This window comes from Scomber scombrus, chromosome 20 (assembly GCF_963691925.1).
Source record: "Scomber scombrus chromosome 20, fScoSco1.1, whole genome shotgun sequence".
In the NCBI taxonomy this organism is placed as follows: domain Eukaryota; kingdom Metazoa; phylum Chordata; class Actinopteri; order Scombriformes; family Scombridae; genus Scomber; species Scomber scombrus.
In genome coordinates, this window is record NC_084989.1 from 13681935 (window position 1) to 13702481 (window position 20547).

Sequence of the window (20547 nt, forward strand, 5' to 3'; positions counted from 1 at the left end):
TGTGTCAAAAAAAAAAAAAAAAAGTGGAAGAAATTAATTAACAAAAATGTTTCCCAAATCTTTTCCCAAGTGTACACTTAGTGTGTAGTGTGTAGTGTGCAGTGTGTGTGTGTGTGTGTTGTCTTGTGCACACACACACATGACGTGTCATTGACGTAGTCAAATGCAAGATCAAGCAGTTTCAGAGTTGTCTGGCAACAACAGGTTTGTTAAGTGCAAATGCAAAAACAGTACACTGTTGTGTGGCTGACCTTCTCTGCTCTGCTGGCACATGTTTGCAGCAAATGCCTAAGAAGTGAAATATGTTAAGCAGAAATAGCAATTAACATTATAATTGTATAGTTTTAAAGTGTATTTTCTGAAATGAGACAATCTACCATTCAGGGGTACAAAGTAATGTATTAGAGGTGAAGTCAGTTGAGTAGCTTTTCTTCCACTTGTGTTTAGAAATTAATAATTCAACTTACATGCAAGGAGTTTTTTGATTAAGCCTCCTAGTTGGTTTTGAAAGGACAAAAGTTGCTGAGACAACTACAGTTATGACTAAATCAAGTGAATATATATATGAATGATCCTCTGTTTACCTCTAAATATATTTTTAAAACATTTTCCTTTTAGGAGACCAAAGACACGTGATAATAAAACATTTGTATCAACTTTTATGTGTCACTGAATGCTAATTTTGAACTTCTCCTTTCCACTAATCATTAACACAAGCAATTTCACTTTGCCTGGACAACATTAAAAATAGAATCACAGAATACCTTTACTGGAATTGGACATTTTACCACTCTTTCCACCCCTGCCGCTGTCTATGATGGTTGTGTTTTGCAGTGTTGCCGTAGCTGCCTGGAAAAGATGCAGGCCGTCTTTGTGGGGGGTATGAACATGGGGGGGGGGACTACATTCAGACCCATGGAAATAGGGAGGGAGGGGGATTATGCTTCCATTGGCACTGAGCCTGACTGTTGCCATGGCACATTCATTGTCCCCCAGCACATGAGCATGGCACTGAAAACCTCTAGTTAAATTGCTCATGTTCTGGTCTATTGATGCTGTAGGGTTTTTTTTCTTATTTGATCACTCAGCTATAGTAAGAGGTCAGCTACACATTATCAAAGGAAAAAGTCAATGGTCCATTATCTTAGAGGCATATAATGCAGACACATAGAACCCAAACAGTACCTGCTGACAATGAAATGAGTAACTCGGTCTGCTTTACAACGCAATCTGCGTGTGTCTTGAGTCACCACAAGTAGTCACACGGAGGAAATTGCCTGTGCCTGACAGAGCTGCAACATTTAACTGTATTTCACAGGCTGCATTTCAAACTCCCGGTGAGTCTCAGCTCCCAAGTAGTATGAGTCATGAGATGAAGGTAATCGCAGGCAATGATGTGGACCGCTGCAGGGCAAGCCCCGTTGTGGAGGAATACCCTTGAGAAAGTCCACGCCGTCTGCTAACGACTGCTCATATAGGTCTTGGGATCGCCCTGATAGCCAATCACAACTGTCGTTTCATACCACGCAAGAAATTCTGTCCAATCAGCGTAGAGGTAGCAACAGCTTCCTCGCTCCTATTGGTCAAACTTAGACAAGGGCGTTTTTTTTAGCTCTCTCCAACAGCACCATCTCTGGCAGGTGGTGTGTGCTTTAAAACCTTACAGTAGGCTAATGTTTAGGACGATAAATAGGTAGTAACAGGGAAATAGACGCGCTTGAAGGTGTTATTTTGTCGTTTTTTTAGGTCGTGTGACGTGACATTGTGTCGCCTGTGAAGCCAGTCGGGTTGAGATGAACGTCGGGGTTTCCCTCTCTGAGCCAGACACTTTGTGCTTCAGCGGCGAATTAGACAACAGCTCCTTCATCATGCAGCTTGTAGAAAAAAGACGGAAAAGCCCTACATGTTGATTAAATTTCGACACCGGTGCGAGTCTGAATGAGAGAAAACCTTCCTCCCCCCCTCCCTGCAAGCGGCTGACAAAACAGTCTCACATCCTGGAGCTGCCTCACTTCTTCTCCTCCTTTCTCCCTCTCCTTCTTCATCCGCCGGGTGTTGCATACGGTATGATATGTTGATGACATTTTTTTGGAAGTGGTCGTGCCTTTTGTTTTCATTTGGGGATATGCGGATCGGCGAGCGCCACGAAACGCAAACGAGAGGACCTTTTTCTCTGCCGTGAAAATGAGGAAGCGCTTTCATAGAGACCCAGAAAATGGCAAGAAGGAGATCTCGTCGTCCGTGGGCCCGGATTTGAGTAAAATGAGAAGGAAAGGAGCAAATGCAACAGCAGCATGAACATTTACCCCCCCTCACACACACACACAGACAGAGAATGACACCAAAGGAGGTAAAACGGTGGAGGTAGAGAAGACGCAGCATCAATGAAGGCGATCTTGACAAGTTTTAAGTCGCTCATAATGAACAGAAATACTTTACAGCTTGATTGCAGCTCGTTTCCACAATATTGAAAGATTTTTTCCGGCTTTGAGAGATTTCCTAACTCACCAGTCATATATTTTCGCATTGCATTTGTCTTTTTTCCCCATTGATTATTATTATTTTATATTTTTGATCCGGATCCAGCCCTGACTATTCAATGGAAGTATGTTATCAGCTGCCGGTTTTGCCTCTAGACAGGCCGGTTCCCAAGCATGTCCTCAGCCGGAGGGGAGCCATTAGTTTCAGCTCCAGCTCTTCCCTCTTCGGGGCTCCTGATCCGAGACAGCTGTCACAGGTAAATCATTACAACAACAAAAAACACACAAAAAAACTCCACTAATAATAATCTTCACATTCAGTCACAGTGGGTTTGGCTTATAGAATCACACAGGCCTTTAAAAGCAGCACCCTTTTAACAAATATATGAATAATCCACAGGAATCTTGCAGGTGGTTGTTGGATATCTAGGCCCCAACACACACACACAAACGCACACACATTTTCTTATCTCTTTAGACCTACACACACACACACACACACACACACACACACACACACACACACACACACACACACACACACACACACACACACACACACACACAGACAAGCCATCTCCCTGAAGCCACTTTGCATTTGTGAATGTTGCCCACAGATAAAGGCCCTGTTGGCTTACAGTTTAGCCAGCGCTGACAGTGTGATGTTTAAAGTATATCAGTTTACTCTTGGGACTTGCTGCATTTGCCAGAAGGAACGTGCCACGCTGTTATTTGTGTTAACATAAACATTGACATATTGAAAGAAGAAACATAAATTATTGAGTCATACTTGAACTTCCTGCCTTCTCAGAGTCTTGAACTCTTGGAAATGCGCCTCTGATAACGCCTGCCTCAATATTTCTGCTCTGCGGTGAAAGAAAAGAAAAGAAAAAAGGTAGGCCACAACAACAATCTTCATGTTGTGGGGTCACGTTCTGTTTGACTCTCGTGTAAAACAGAAAAACACTGGCACGCTAGTACACTGCATCTCCAATGTATTAGCCAAGCATTGTGTGGAGTGGTGTGTGTAGTGTACTATCAACCAGGCCTTTGTTCAGAACGTTTGTTTTACTAACTGTAACACGTGTGTCTGCAACCTCAGGAAAAAGTTCAGAAAAAAGTGTGGGGAATTAGTTTATTGACTCATGACTTGCATGATTCAATAAACATATTCCCCACAGTGTTATACTTTTAAAAATCCACTTCCCAAAAAGCATATTGCTGGTAGTAGTTTTGCACAGTAGTTTTGCACAAAAGTAGCAGGGTGTATTCTGCTCTCTATGGGTCACGTCCCTCTAGTTGCTCATGAACAGAAATTCCCACAGCATTGCATTGGCACCTCCCAACATATTAAATGAGCATTAAGTCACTGTTTTTGACATGGTGAGCACCCTCTTCAATGGGCTGTCCATTAGGGCTTTGTGCAGGACCCTGCTCCACATAACCACCCATGTGTGTCCGCTTTGAACCTAACAACACCATCACAGACTGGACTAATGCATAGCCTAGGCTATCAAAGGCCCCTCAGTGTTGCCTATCCCCCAGTCTTTCTTTGCTCGGTTATTAGTGTTGCATGAAATGTAGCAGCATAAGCTGGCTGGACAAGATTCTACTGACCATTCGTCCATTTTTCTATCCGTTCATTTACGCTAGAGTTGTAGCCATTATCCTACCACTGGATTTGCTTTAGTTGGGAAGAATTATAAAACTTATCCAAGGACCTGGAGTTGTTCTGAAGCAGTCCAATGTGACTGATCTGTCTTTCTCAGGCCTGAAACCCAATGATCCCTGTAGACATCCCAAAAAGCTCAGGAGAAAACCCGCTTAAGCATAATGCCAAAATGCCTGTCCTTACCATTCGAACTCAAGTGTAAAGCTACTCTGCCCCTTGGTTAGGTCCACCAGTTAATTTCTCAAGTGGGTCGGAGTTCATTTTCAATCAGCAGGTGTGAGGTGTGCTGTTATTGTCCTCGTCTGTTGTGAAAAAAGGGGTAATTTGCAATAAGCACTGCACTTTTCTAGTGTTAAGTGCATTTCCAGTGAAACAATAATGATCTACATGTGATTTTTTTGTGTGGAGACACTGTCAAATCATGCATTTATGGTTTAGAAACACTTTAATGCTTCGTGCAAAAACTAAACGGTGACAGAGGGGGATTCGGCAATTCAACATAAAGACCTGCTGACATAGTCTTTTGTCTTTTTTCTTTTCTTGTTGAACATTGGCAGAATTGGGCGAACATGCATGTACGGCATACACAGCAGTGTCACTCAGCCTTTGTCGCAGAGCAATTACACATCTACAAATATTGTGTTTCGGGCCTTATTTATGACCATAAGGGTGCATTTGTCCTTGGTGGCGGCTGTGTTTTTGTGTGTGGTTCCACAGGCCTGTTGTTTGTGGAAGCAGGGCTGGACTACCATTGCAGAAAGAGGCAGTTAGGCATGTGCCTGGGCTCTGTGGGCAGTGGTTTGGCTCACAGCCAGACTCACAGATGGCCAGAGTCTCAGTCTCTCTTCTTTCTCTGGCTATCTTGTTCCGCTCACTCACAAGCTCCCTCTTTCTTTCTACCCAACCCCCCGCCCCCCGCCACCTCCCCTCGCAGATGAAGACATTTCCTCTTATAAACAGAGGACGAAGTAGGGTCGAAGAGACGACCGAGTCTTAGAAGAATATGTCACTCTGTGGTCGTGGAATGCTTGTGATTGGGTGTAAATATGCTGTTGAAGAGGCGTTGAAAACGGCACCGACATGAAATAAATGGGCTCATTTATCTATTACAATGCTTCTATTGTCTTCGTGACAATGCATGTTGGCTGCTTGTTGATTAAATCCTAAAAGTGAGGGGAAGATGATTTTAGAGTTTGCATGTATTGTGATGCATTTCGATCACCTCACGCTTCTGTGGAGTGAAGGGTAAACACAGGACAGTGACAGATTAGATTGGTGCAGAATGAAAGGACCGGGAGTAGGACACAACAAAGAGTCATGTGGTTCCCATCTAAACCACAAAACAAGCATGAATTTGGAGATAAAGGTAGATTTGTATTACTACACCTATGACGGAGATGTTGCACATGTCAGGAACTGAGTCAAAGTTTTCTTGCCATGTGGCTGCCTTTCATGATTTGGTAGCAGCAACACACTCAGGCACAGTCACATGGCTCTGACAAGGCTGTGTAATTGACAGCTTTTTCAAAACAGGGAGAAAAAATTCTAGCAGAGATACAAGAATCAATAAACAGATGCATGGTATTGATGATGAGGCAGTCACGTGGATTTGGTGATAATGCGAAGAAGGCAGCCTTAGACGGAAAACGCTGATCTGCTGTGAGTTAAGTCCATCATATCATAGTCAGAGATATCATCAAGAGTATGTTGGCTGCTGACCCTGGATTGACTTCTTTTTCATTTGTGGTGTTTAGGCACAGGAGAGGATGCCTGTGGCTGAGGCCTGTGCGTAAGAGCAGCAGATAGCGCTGATTGTTTCATCCGCACTGTGGATGTTTCACTACAGTGCTCCTTTCAGAGGGAGTTACTTTGTTGATTTTAACTGAACCGATAAGGGTTTTTTGTTTTTTTCTGCACTGTGCCATCGTTGTTTCAGGATGTGGTAAGAATGCTGAAGGAGCCGTTCAGACTCTCAGCCCAGTGTTTCACAACCTTTCTCAAAATCTTTAACCCTTGTGCTGCCAAAGTTAGTTTTTTGTGAATGAGCTGGAATCCAGGATACTGTTTACTTTTTTTTTTTTTTTTTTTTTTTTTTAAGCGAGGATGTGTATTATTTGGTAAATAAACAGCAGTCAAACCTCACATCCTGTCTTCATTTAAACATAAGCACTCTCTCTCTCTCTCTTTCTCCGCATGTCTGTCTCTCTCTGTAAGGGGCCCCTCTTATCACATGACCATTTTGTTTTTGTGCTGCAGTGTCGAGTGCAATCGGCCGTGAGAATGTGGCTCTGCACATCAACATGCTAACGGACGCTATGTCAGGGGCCAGCTGCTCTGGCTGAATATTAATCATATTAACTGTTGCCCTATAGGCACGAGATGAGCCTATACAGGGAGGAAGGGTTTATTTATCATTTTGTCTCAGTTTGAATCCCCAAATAGTTGATAGGTGCTCTGGTTAGATACCTGGGGTTTGTTTGCCTTCTTTAGAAGGTTAAGACTTCCAGGGGAGGAGGGGGAAGCATTAAGCTGGCCCAGAGAAGCAATTAGAGCCTGGGGATGATGTTTGAAATGAATGAAATTCCTGTGCAGGGTAGACAGCCTGTGAGAATATGAAGAACGTCTCCCCCTTCCCCCATCCCTTTACTGTACTTGTTTCATAAAACACTACAAAAAGCAAGTTTATACAAGGCCCCTTCAAGCACTTAAATCATTTTATGACACTCTACCCGCCAGTTTAAAAAAAAAAAAAAAAAAGACATCAGTTGTAGATATGTTGCTGCTCAGCATGCCTGCTGTTTTGTTCTCTGGTGACAACACTGCTCTGTCATTCACCGCCAGAGGCCTCATCAATTCAGCCTGGGCCTCTCCTCCTCAAACCAGCAGCCCTCTCTCAGAAACGCACTGCAGCTGGAGTGTGTCAGAGTGAGCAGCGTTCTCCTAAAACACCCTCACAACAGGTAGACTCCATCTAGGGCTTTTGTGTATGCGGCTTGAGCACAAACACACACACGCACATGCTCACTCCAAAATCTGTCCGCGTTTACGGCCTAGCACTCAGTAACTGGAATGTGTCGTCCCACACATCAGAGCGCTGCGAGAGGTCATAACTCAGAAGGAAGCTTTCAGTTTATGAAACCGTGTGCAGTCCAGCCACTTTTATCTCGGGAATTTACGTGTGTGTGTGTATGGTGCGTGTGTGCTTTGTTTCTGATATGTCAGTTTATAGGAATACCGCTGGCTTCCTCATTTGCTTGGCCCCAACTGACTTACTGTGCAATAGGCCTGTCCACGGCTAAAACCCTATTTTAAAACTAAAACTAATGACGTGATAAGGGCAGGTTTTTATGCTGTGATGACAAGTGAGCATGTTTGAAATAGCCACTGAGCTGTTGTAAATTTGAGTTCCTTCAACTCAGCCAGCACCTTTTTTGATTTTAAACACACACACACACACACACACACACACACACACACACACACACACACACACACACACACACACACACACACACACACACACACACACACACACACACACACACACACACACACACACACACACACACACACACACACACACACACACACTACCATAGTCTGTTTGCTTTGGGCAAACATCACCATAACAATAAGGTAGTTGTAAACTGGGACAAAAAGCACATCTCCAGTACACCTTTACTGGCAGAATTTGCCAGGGGGTTACTCACACAGCCAGAGGTATTGACATCACGTGACCCCCCCTGACCTCAGAAACCTGAGTGCCGTATCCCCAGGCAGAGCAACTAAGCTGAGATAAGAAACGGAGCCGTATGTAAACGAGCTGAAATGCAATTGCAGGCAGCACAATGAGCAGACTGTTATGCTAGCAGTAAAGTCCAAACAAAACTGAATTCAGCTTGTTCTCAGGCTGTTGCAGGCAAACACCAACTGACTGCAAATCCAGGTGTACAGTTGGTAACCTGAGTAGATGACACATTTCCATATGTTTGGCACGAAAACCAATCTGTGACATTGTTAACTAGTTTAATATTATTTTATAGTGGCTGTTCAAAGCATTTCTATAAGTTTGGTTGAATCTAATTTGGCGTTGAATCCAATATTTTTCCTGTAAAATGTGCCCAGGATAATTTTGTTTGAAATATGTTGAGTTCATTTAGAGTTGGTTTGAGTAAGTTGCTCACCTCCACCGGTAGCTTTATAAAATCCAGTTGGCAAAATAGTTTACGGTATGTGTAGGTACTTGATTGTGTAGTAATGTGACTTATTTTCACTAAAAATAGTCTAGAGTGATTAAACGTCCTGGGCCGACAGATTGGAAGACATTTTTAATACTGCTATGTTTGATGCCAGCGGCTGTGGGTCAAATGGCAACCAGCATGGCTCAGCAGTGAAGCCAAAGCAAAAGTCCCATCAGCCCTAATATCTCTAATATCCTTTAGACGCTGGCACCATGGAGACCGACAAAATAGATCTAGTGGAATAATCATAATAATAAAATAACAGTTTCTAAGGCTTGATGGAGTGTGTTTGCTTGATTAACATGTGTCTTAGCCACAATCAGCTATAGTCAATATTGACCCTTGCTCATCCCGGCTCAGCTCCAACCCGCCATCCTAAAGTTTGCGCCATTGTTTTAAATTTTGACTCTTGGAAACTGACAACGTGGGAATGATCTATACATGCAAATCCGGACTTCAAAATCCCAATTAAGCCGTTGACAATCCGATACTATCTGTGTCTTTCTTCAGCCAACTGGCAGATTTCCATTAAGTCAGATGCCTTTGCTGCGCCACACCTTGGTGCAGCCGTGATCAGTACCTGTGATATCGGCACAGAACCACCCATGTTTTAAGTTGGATGGGGGAGATTTAACTCAGCTGGGTGCCATGCCCGCACTTTTTTGTCTGATCAGTTCACCGCTTTGCTTCTTTCAGTTCTATCTCACAAAATGTACACATGATCCACAGATTGAAAAAATTCCCTGATCCATATCCAGAACGAGACAAGGTGTTAGTAGTGACCAAGTCAAACCTACTGCTGGTACTTCATTATAAAACCCTTCCAGCAGCTGGCCAATGGAAGGTTTTGTCGAGTTCTTCCTTGTTTCCCGCATAAAACGCACACGTTGAGCTAGTCAGTTCGCTATGACATCAGCACAGTGCAGATAAGGGACTCCGTTAAGCCACGATAAAAATGTAGTGACGCCCTCCTCTAAAGACGCAATAGGAGACACAGACAGAGAGACATCTTAAGATCAGTCAGGCAGCTGAAATCAACATGCGTATTCAAAAACCAAACTTGCGATCTCAAATCTATCAAATGTATTCGTTAATAAAAGAAGCATGCGTCTGAGGCTTGGAGTTCAAGTCCTGCCTTTGACATCCTGCATCTCTCTCTCCCTTATTTCTCATCACCCTCAGCTGTGAAGCATAAATGCCAAAAGCACAGAGCTTACAAAGGAGCTCAAGCTCATGAATGTCGGACCGTGACAGGACCACGGGTGTATGGTTTTGTGTGTGTTGGCATTGCAAGGCGTGGTGTGTGTGTGTGTGTGTGTGTGTGTGTGTGTGTGTGTGTGTGTGTGTGTGTGTGTGTGTGTGTGTGTGTGTGTGTGTGTGTGTGTGTGTGTGTGTGTGTGTGTGTGTGTGTGTGTGTGTGTGTGTGTGTGTGTGTGTGTGTGTGTGTGTTGTGGGGTCGGCCATTTCAAGGGTAAAACGTGACTTTCCCCTCCGTTCACATTGGGAATGTGACATTGACAAAGTGTTTGCACTGCAGCCTCCTTCTTACCAGCTCACAAGGGAGCACATGCCAGTGTCCACTTAAGTGCCAACTGGGGGCTGGCCCTGTGTGTGTGTTTGCAGCAAGCTCTGGCCAAAAGGTTTGTTTGGGCAAGTGTTGGCAGGGCTGGTCACTCTTCCATTCCCAGCCCTAGAGCCAGCATTATACAGTTCCCACGCATGTTACAACCGATACCAACGCCATTATACACACTAGCGTATACACACACACACACATACATACACACAATCTATAATGCTCACACTAACCACCGGTGCTGTGTGTAAACAGAGAGGCCTGTTGACACTAAAATACAGCTTTGCAGATTACCCACCCTTAGTCAAGCTGTTTGCTAGCCGGTAAAATATTAGCTTTGTATTGGTTGGTGTCATGAGCTCAGAGGACAGACGGTGTCAGGTGTGTATGTGTGTGTGTGTGTTTGAAGGAGACTCGCACTAATCCTTTGGATATGAAGTAATGAGTATACAAGCATGTACATTTATGTTTGCGTGTGTTTTTGTTTGTGGTGTGACCAACTGATGGTTGTCATTAAACGGTCCCAAAATATAGATGTAGATCAGCTCCATCATTGTCCTCTGTGTCAGCCTCTGTAGTATCAGACTATGATTAAACCCAGGCTACATTTTCACCAGTTTGTTTACATTTTTAGCTTTACAGAAATGGTTTCCCAGTATTTTGAGAAAGTATGGAGGCATAGTTTGAACACGTCTTGGTTATCTTTGCAAGACAGAGGTATGGTGAGCTTTGCAGATCCAGTGAAGAGCGGTCAAGGTTAAAATCTGTTCACCCCCTCGGTTAATCATTTAGTCAGTCGGCCTATCATTTCTTACACAGTTCATCCTACTACACAATCAGCCAGTCCATCAGTGCAGCGGTGAGTCAGTGAGCCAACTGGCCAGTCATGCAGGCTCCCTGTGGGATGGGTAATCCTACACGAGGGTAGCCCCGGGAGGGAGAGTGCGCAGTCGGCCTGGAGGGGGGCCAGGATGTGAGGAGTGCATAGAGAGGTGAGCCAATAACTCACTGTAGCCTAGAGCAGCTGTCTGTCAACAGAGCAAATATGCAGTTACCACAGTCATACCTGCTACAACTACCATTGCGCTAGTGACTCTGCTGCTGCAGCTGCCTCCTGCAGAGAATACTGTTTGCACTAGAGGTGTTGCAGACACAAGTAAAAATGCATCTCAGCTGCTTTGTTTGCTGGAATCCTTGTGCATATTTCGGCATCCTGTACCCTCAATGATAGCTCCCTAGTTAAAAGAAAAGAGAACCATTTTTTTTTCACAGTCAATTAGTGGAAACTGTGGCTCCAGAAACCTTAAGAAAATATTTTTTGGGTTTATTGTTGGTGCTTGAAAACCAGGTTTGGAGTGCATGCGTCAAGGGGCTTTGTTGCACCACCGGGAAGCATTTAGTGCATCTTGAGCCAGTAAAAGCATTTGACTTATTCAATAGTACACGTTTGATGTTGTCAGTGAATATTTTAGGAACCACTGAACCAATTTCACTTAATATGATTTGATTCAATGTATTTGTGTGTAAATCTAGACCCAGAATTGTCTCTAAAGTATTAAAAATCAGTTATAGTGTTATCAGAAATGAAGGCCTCAGCCTACAATAGCTGCCATCTTTAGTTTTCACTGTATTAAATGCGTAGTGGTAGATGGAATGAGCAGTAAAAATGGTAAACCAGAAGAAATTTGTGCAGCGACATCCTTTCCTTTCTATGCCTTAATCAACCGTGACTATAACCCGTGATGTAGATGCAGAGGCCGCTGTATATAGCTCAATAATGGCTTGTAAAATAGGTAGAGAATAGCAGCTGTTTAATACTCTCCTGAAAAAACCTTTCCCGATAAGAAACAACCGGTTGCAGCCTGTTGGAGACCAGTTGTTTGAGTTGGCATTGTTTAATTGGTTTATAATGTTAGTAGAGATGATAAATGCAGTAAATTACTTGTGTTTTTTGTATATTGGTCACACAGATAAAACAGCTGTAAGGCACGTAACAATATTTCTCACCTTGCTTTTTACTCTTGTGCAATATTCACAAGGCATGCTCAGTCTGTTCTGCAGCCACGCATTCAAACCAGTCCTTTGTCTTTTTGTGTTTTCTCAGCACACAATGTTCACAAGTCTAAATCTAGATTTAGAGAAACTTTTCTCGGTATCTGCTGGTCACTAAACTTGGTCGGACGAGTCAACACTTCCTGTTGCTATTCCTTTGAACAAGTCTTCCTTTGACGCAGCTGTCTGTAATGTTGTGTTGATCATCAGATTGATTTTGCAACAAAGGAGGTCATTCATAAAATGTTAAACTTCACATTGCCACCCAGAATGTTTTACAATTGATAAATAATTATCATAATTTATAAGTACTTTGCTGTTGACTTGCTATGGGTTGGTGAGTCACATCTGTCAGTTCCATTGAAGTCCATTCAAATTCTTATCCAAATTAATTCAAATGGCATTTGCTTATTGGTGCCTGATTAGGGAAGTTTCTTTTATTATATACAATTGCACATGAATGTTTAATCAACCAATACTTTTATTAGGGGGAAGAAAAAAAATTAAACCAAAATCTTCTCGGATGGGGCCCAAAGTGTGTGTGTGTGTCTCCATATAACATGTCGGTTTCTTTGACTGATAGCACTGTAAGTGCCATATCAGGCTGATGATATGGAGCTGGAACATGTTTATCAGTGTAACAGTTAGTGTGCACGCTCTCACACACACAGCGGATTACAACCAACAGTAGCAACATTACACCACCCTACAGTCATCAAGCTGTGTGTATACACTATTTCAGGCATAAGAACCACCAACCTGTGACTTTGCAACATTGTGTTGGTTCACTTCAGACAGTTATTGATGATGTTTCCTTCTGTTTTTCTCAGAGACGTGGGGCCATCTCCTACGACAGCTCAGACCAGACAGCACTGTACATTCGCATGCTAGGTAAGTGTTTTCCTGCTGTCCGTGCACAAACATTATCAGCTTACATGCACACTCACAAACTCACACACTCACACACACACACACACATACACACACACACACACACACACACACACACACACACACATATACACACACTTTTCCAGACATCAGTAGGTTTATCTGCTCCATGATCATGTCCATTTCTTAATACACAATGGCTTAAAAAGCAGTGAGATGGGAAATGGATGGAACAGAAATAGGAGAGAGGGTTGTAGAGATTATGAAGAGAAAGGGAAGCACTAGAGTGCACGACTACTCAATCCCTGGCCTTTTGGTAATCTCTCAATCACAATAGGCTTAGGTTGTGTGTATCTGTAGCATTCAGTTTCTTTGAAGTTTGATCAGATTTGTTAGAGTGCAGGATTTCATATAAACCGCCAAACAGAAGACTAAAGGGTTTATTTTTTGTCTTTATGTACACGTGTCTGTGTGCACATACTGCATGTTTGTGTCCATTTGCCCAGCGCTGCCCTAAGTGACCCTGGACAGATAAGCAGTTTAGAAAATGGATTGGAGGATCGAGGGCAGAGGGCTCATAGCTCTGGGAGGCAGATCAAGTCAAATGCACCCTGGGAAGCAGCCAGATCAACCTTGGTTTACTAATCAATAAGGTTATTGGGGATAATGGTGTGATTAGAGCCTGGGTGAAGCCCTTACATCAGTCTAGCACAGACAGATTTGCCTTTGCATGCAACTCTTGCCGCCCTAATTTTCAGATATGACAGTGGTTGCTGGGAGTGAGCAGCAGGATAGACCGAAACTAGAGCCCATGTTGTACTTTTCGTTCAGGGCTTACTCACTGACTTTGCTGAAATCCTGTTTAGTGCAGCTTTTCATTTGATATTTCTATACTTTGTTTCTTTCCAGCTTCAGTCGACTGCTGCCACGTCTAGTCACACTAACAGCAATTTATTGAGCTGACTGAAGGAGCTTTAGCTTTTTAATCATTTTACTTGGCTAAGTATGATGGCAGTCTCATACGTCATTGGCATAAAGCATCTGTCTCTGTAGATTTTATATTAAATTGAGTGTGAGGAGAGGCACGCTAATGCAGACTGGTGTTTGCCTGGGCCGGGGTTCAGTCTGCCAAGTTAATGCTGATGTGCTTTCAAATAGCAGGACTCAGAGCTTTCGCCACATCAGTTATAATGACATGACCTACATCCACCCCAGAGCACCAGCACTAATGCACCGCAGGGGAAACATGGACCCTGTGACTCTCAAAACACACTAATCACACTAGCACACACACACACGTGCAGAGCCCGAGCACATGCATCTGCAGATGTGACAGATGTATATACAGTAATTGTGGGCACACACACACACACACACACATACACACACATTCACTCACTCACGCTCACTGAGTGCATGAATTGTACTGTGTTTTTCTTCTGGTCATAATTTATGTTTTGCACGTGAAATGCCACTGATACGGTTTCACTCTCCACATTCATAACAACAACTTTACAAACAGCTTTTCAAAATACTGTTGAGCATTATTATGCCTTGAATTGTAATTCTTAGTTTTTGGTATTTTGATAGGAACTTGTGTAGTATTCAAACAGCTGTTTGCAAGTAAGTAACATGCTGGTTGGGGGAAACACACCTGTGTGACTGCTTCGATTTTTAATTCTCCTGCACATACGACACAATCAGGAGTGCCATGCTGGAAACATACCATTGCACTGTTTAGCACCTTGATCAGTATAACGCCACATTGAGTCTTGCTCTATATAGAGTGTTGCCTGGAACGACACACTAGCATTTACTGCATCAGTGTCATAGCACCATCCTGTCACCTCACTACGCTCTCACTGCTCCTGACTACAGTCTACAAGCAGGCCGGCCGCCGTCTGTCTGGCCCAAGTCTGGAGCCTATCCCTGTTCCTCTGCCTGACTAATAAAAACGGTCATTGACAGACTATAGACCACTTCGAGTGGCTCTGAGTACTAATAGTAGAGCAGACTGTCCCTGACATGGCATTGCATGCTCAGCTGTTTGACTGACTTGTCTCATTGTTTGTCTATTGAATCTTCTGTTTGAGGATGTGGGAGTGTGTGTTTGTGAGTGAGACTGTGCCCGCATATGGATAACATAAGATACATCAGGTCTGGGTCAAATAGTATTTACAAAGTCACATCTTTCCCTTGTTGAGAGTACCAAATTGGTGGGTTTTAAGTTGACATGGAGCCAAAGTCCTGCTCCACTTTCACTTATTCTGTAGTTCTTTGTGAAAAGTTGAAACATGATGGTGGGCTTTTCTGTGCATACTCTAAGCTACAGTGAAGACAAATACACCTATGTATTGGCTAGAAAAGTTTAACACATTGTTTTAACAAAAAACAAAGATTGATTATTGTGTTAGCATTGAACAGCTTCAACTCCCATGAGGCTTTGATAGCAAATACATAAATATTTATTTATGGATTTGCACTTTTTTCAAAGCAAAAGTTACAAATGAGCACAAATGATCAATCAGGCAAGACTGTAACAAACACATGAGCAACAGAATACAGTTTATATAGCAAACATAACACAAATACTAATCTATCTTAGACTATTGCCAGAAAACTAGTATCAGTATCAGCTTTTCACAGAGACTGATCAAAGGTTTGATCAAAAGTCAGGATTTCGGCTGTGTTGGTGAGTTAATCAAATGAAACTGGATTTCACGTATGTTTGTGACCGTATCATTTGTGTGCTCTGTTTATTGTCCTGGGGTAACATCCGTACTCGTGGCAAGATCAATTCCAGTGTATATAATCAAAAAAACAAATGTAAATACTACTTGGCCTAGCACATCCAGACTCCCCTCTTTTCAATCAGCATGAGTCTTGAGGAAATAAGTGCTGATTTCTTCTAGGAGATGTGAGAGTGAGAAGTCAGGTTGGATTTGAACCGGAACGAAGAAGCTCCCACCCGTACCTGTGCATCGACTTCCGAACTCTTCACGGTGAGTACAGTATGAATCCCGGCCGGTTTTCCTTGACTCTCCGCTGTCTCCTTGACAACGAGAGGCATTATCAAACTCTGCGCATAGTTTGTTCCTCTCCACAAGATTGACAGATATTTGTGCGCTTGCTTTCGTACAGTATTTCACATGACGATAAAGACCAAGGTGTGTCTTAGTGTAAACCCTGTGCGAGGCTCTTTATCAAAGCTGTAAAAGGTTGTGTGATAAAATAGCACCTCTCGTTCTCACTGAAACCTTTTTATAAATCCTCAAACACCTACAAAGAAGTTGTGTGTGTGTGTGTTGACATTTTAACCCGAAAGTAATCCTACCTCATGCTGACGTGTTTCCGGATTGCAGCCACGGTTTATTCAAACACAGTGCCATTTTGTGTGCGTGTGTGTGTGCATGTGTGCGTGTGTGTGTGAGACCACTGACAAAGCATGTCTGCTGTGTGATCCCAGACGAAAGGCTTATGAGTGGGCGGCTGTGTCAGCAGCGAGTGTTTGTATATCGCTGTGTTGGTGTCAGATCCCCACAGAGTTTGTGTGACCCGCACGACTCTCCGAGCCTAATGATCTTCCGAAATAAACATTTCCGGAAAAAAAATTGTTGCTCATTTTTTAACTGGTGACAACTTTTGGTCAGTTATTTATTCGTGCGTGTGTGTGTCTCTGTGTGTGCAGCACGGCTGGGCTGTGGGTCACCCGGCTCTGACCCTGAAAGGAGGGTCCACAGACTGCTCAGCTTCCAGAGGTACCTGCACTCGTCCCGCCTGCTGCGGGGAATCCCCCAGCAGATCCCCCTTCACATCCTGGATGAAGACTACACTGGACAGGCCAGAGTATGACAATGACCTTAATACAATCATAAAATAATCACACTACATGGCATCTGTTTTTATGATGGGAAATAATCATAATTCTGTGCTTCTGTTTTCCTTATCTTGTAGTGCATGCTGGAGAAAGTCGGGAACTGGAATTTTGACATTTTCCTCTTCGATAGGTTGACAAATGGTAGGTAAAATATGTTCAATCCTAGTTAGAATTAGTTTTAAATGAGATTATAACTTGAAGTAATGCTGCGTTGACTGGAGAATCCAGCATTTAACAAACCTTACATACAATTTTTTTAACAATGGTGCCATCTGTTGGATGGCCGACACAGAGGATTTACTGTATAAAGATTGACTCTCAACTCAACTCAACTTTATTTATATAGCACTTTAAAACAACCACAGCTGAAACAAAGTGCTGTACATAAATAGATAAAACACAGGAACATAAAACAATTAACAAAAAAAGAATACTAAAATAATTGTTTATTGTTTTTAAAACAAATTAAAAACAATAACAAACCATAAAGCACTAAAACAGGAGCAGAGTCTCATGCACGGTTGAAAGCCAAGAAATAAAAATGGGTTTTAAAAAAAAATGACTGACTCCAAAATTGAATCACATTTGACCTAATCAGGGACTAACCCACCTTAAATTAATTCAATTTTAGCTGTACATTTTTGTCATGCTCAGGTTATAGAAAACAAAACATGATGTTTAAGCATCAGACCTCAGAGAGCAACAGCTTTCAACAGTATATGGAGTAAAATGAGAGATATAATGGATCACAATTTGATCGAACCACAAGATATGTTGTGTTTTGTATAAGGGGCATGGCTTTGCCCAGATTATTACCTTAAAAAAATCCCCAGCATAACAGATATTTTACACAGTATTTATGTCTGATGGTGAAGTTTCTCTCTTTTAATACAAGCAAAAAGAGACACACACACCGAATGAAAGCAGAATGCTCACTCTGATTGTCTTCCTGTTCAGGAAACAGCCTGATCACTCTGACCTTCCACCTGCTGAACCAGTATGGCCTCGTGGAGCTCTTCCAGCTGGACATGGTCAAACTCTGGAGGTTCCTGGTCATGGTCCAGGAGGACTACCACAGCAACAACCCCTACCACAATGCAGTCCATGCTGCAGATGTCACACAGGCCATGTACTGCTACATGCAGGAACCCATGGTGAGACATGCAGATAGGAGTTTTTATTTTGGGTCTGATTGAACTCATTTTGGTTGAATTCGGTCATTTGCATCAGCCATCATAGTGAAGGTGCATCATTTCTAACTGGCTGTATTTTTGGCTTGTTGCGAGTATAGCTCGCTAGGTCTCTGACCTCCTATGACATCCTACTGGGACTGCTAGCAGCTGCCACTCATGACCTGGACCATCCTGGGGTCAACCAGCCTTTCCTCATCAAGACTGACCACTATCTAGCTACACTCTACAGGGTAGGAACACACACAGCCGGTCTTTAGCATGGCAGAACTTACTTACGAATGAACTGCAGCAGAAGACATTATCTGATTTTATTAAAATCATGTGTCTGTGCACAACTTCCACTTTTCAACACACAGAATACCTCAGTTCTGGAAAACCACCACTGGAAGTCGGCAGTGGGGCTGCTCAGAGAGACTGGGCTGTTCTCCCACCTGCCAGCTGAGGACAGGTCAGTCTGACACCAACATGTCGCTGAGAGCAACAAATTCTGCTGCAAACATTCCTTCAGGAATTGAACATATTTCCAAATAAATTCTACTTTATATAGTTTTATACAGAAAACCGCTCACAGATGCCAGAGATTGTACTAAACGCCCTAAATAAAGGTATTTTCTCACACCTCAGGCTGAGCATGGAGAGGGAGTTGGGCTCTTTAATCTTGGCCACGGACATCAGCAAACAGAATGATTACCTGTCCAGGTTTCGTCTGCACCTGGACCAGGAGAACCTGTGCTTGAGCAGCGCCAGCCACCGCCACTTCATCCTGCAGGTCGGCCACCTCCTCTGCGATACGCACGCAAACACGCACAGACACATCTCTTCTGCATCTCAGCCTAACTCTGAGTTCATCTTTTGTTTTGTTCCCACTCTGTACAGATGGCTCTGAAGTGTGCGGACATCTGTAACCCCTGCAGACCCTGGGAGCTGAGCAAACAGTGGAGTGAGAAAGTGACCGAGGAATTCTTCAAACAAGGTATCTTTTTGTCTCTTTGTTCTTTTCTTTTTTTTGTCCCATCACAATTCCTTTTTCTTCAATCATGAGGTTTTTCTTCCTTGTTCACTGTTAACTTATTTCTAACCACTCAATTCTAAAAGATCATATTCAGCATAATGGCATATAATAATATACTAACTGTATATTGCAGGAGACATTGAGAAGAAGCACAAACTTGAAGTCAGCCCAGTTTGTAATAGAGAGAACAACACAGTTGGCAACATTCAAATAGGTACGTAACTGTTACTGTTACAATAATTTGTTGTGTTACTCTTTTATTTGTCGCTTGTGTCTAATATTTAGCTCAAATCTGCCTTCGCTGCTTTTTTTCTCCCCCTCCAGGCTTCATGTCATATGTGGCGGAGCCGCTGTTTGCAGAATGGGCCCGTTTCTCCGACACGCGTCTGTCTCAGACCATGCTGGGTCACATGGGGCTGAACAAAGCCAGCTGGGGCGGCCTGCAGCAGGAACAAACCACTGTCTCCGAGGAAGCAGAGCCCAGCACAGCCGGCACCGACGCCGAGGATGGCGCCGCCCGAAGAAATGATAACACAGCTACCGGCGCAGGAGGGACCAGCTCCAAAGAAATACCTCAGGGAAGCAGAGAATCCTGACACTCCTCGTGTGCCCTTTCACCTCGACCTCCTGACCCCTGGCCCCCCGGCCCCCCGGCCTCAGGGTCTCACCACACACTGGGGACCGGGTGGGGCATCCACAGCCTGCAGCCCTGCCGCTGCCTCACCTGATCCTAACACTTTGTTTATGTTTTGTTGCTTTTGCCTCCCATCTTGATAAACCACTGATTTTATTTAATTTATTTAATTTTTAATTCCTCTTTTTTGACATAGAGCAATACATAGATACCTCATTTGGCTACTGCTGTATTTTCTTTTCTTTTATTTATTTGTCCACTGTAGTTTTGGCATTACTGACTGAACACACCACTTTTTTGTGTTGGTGAACCTTAAGGGGAAAGCAGTATAAAAACTGAAGACATTTTTCTGGTATTTTGAAGTGCCATTTGAAAACAAAGATTTTGAAGAATGATCTGAACTGAACTGTCTGAGACAACTGGAGTATTCAGACATGAGACCCTCCTGAGACTTTAGAGTAATGCCATGTTGCATTTGTATTGAAGATTCTTCCTCATGTAAAGACAAAATGATAAAAAAAACAAACAAAATGTGACAAGCCCAGTCCTTTTGCTGCCTCTACGAAGACTGTTTACTCATCTTTTCTTTTTCTTTGAACTGAAGTGAACCATATCGGCTTCACGGTTTGCCTTCGAAGCACAGATGTGACGAACCACTTTTGTGTGAACTGTCATGCCCACTGTTTAAGCCATGAGCAGAACCTTACTCAAACACACCAGATGCCATAAGTAACTCCACCTGTGCTACGATGTGTTCTTGCACTCCCAAAATAACGATGGTGTTGGATGTGCAGCTTCGTCTCCATGAAATGACACCTTGTGAAGGTATTACAGAAATTAGCCCTTTTTTCTTTTGGATGATGTTTCCAGTGCTGGTTGAAATCATGGGAGAGCTTTTCCCCCCGCCCTGCCCCTCAGA

At 43.2% G+C, this 20547-nt stretch overlaps 1 protein-coding gene across 7 annotated transcripts; it reads left to right on the forward strand.

Annotated features, from left to right (window-relative positions):
• Positions 1-1692: 1692 nt before the first annotated feature.
• Positions 1693-20159, forward strand: pde7a (phosphodiesterase 7A). Of its 7 annotated transcripts, none has more exons than XM_062441619.1 (12): positions 1693-2737; positions 12852-12912; positions 15825-15914; positions 16601-16758; positions 16867-16930; positions 17747-17943; positions 18081-18212; positions 18339-18430; positions 18607-18751; positions 18859-18955; positions 19128-19208; positions 19319-20159. In XM_062441619.1, exons 1-12 carry the CDS (start codon positions 2600-2602, stop codon positions 19588-19590), a joined length of 1527 nt encoding a protein of 508 aa, XP_062297603.1. In that variant the 5' UTR covers positions 1693-2599; the 3' UTR covers positions 19591-20159. The 7 variants fall into 7 exon arrangements, with proteins under 7 accessions (XP_062297603.1, XP_062297604.1, XP_062297606.1 ...); XM_062441620.1 differs by having other exon boundaries at positions 15828-15914; XM_062441622.1 differs by having other exon boundaries at positions 1693-2064.
• The last annotated feature ends 388 nt before the right edge of the window (positions 20160-20547 follow it).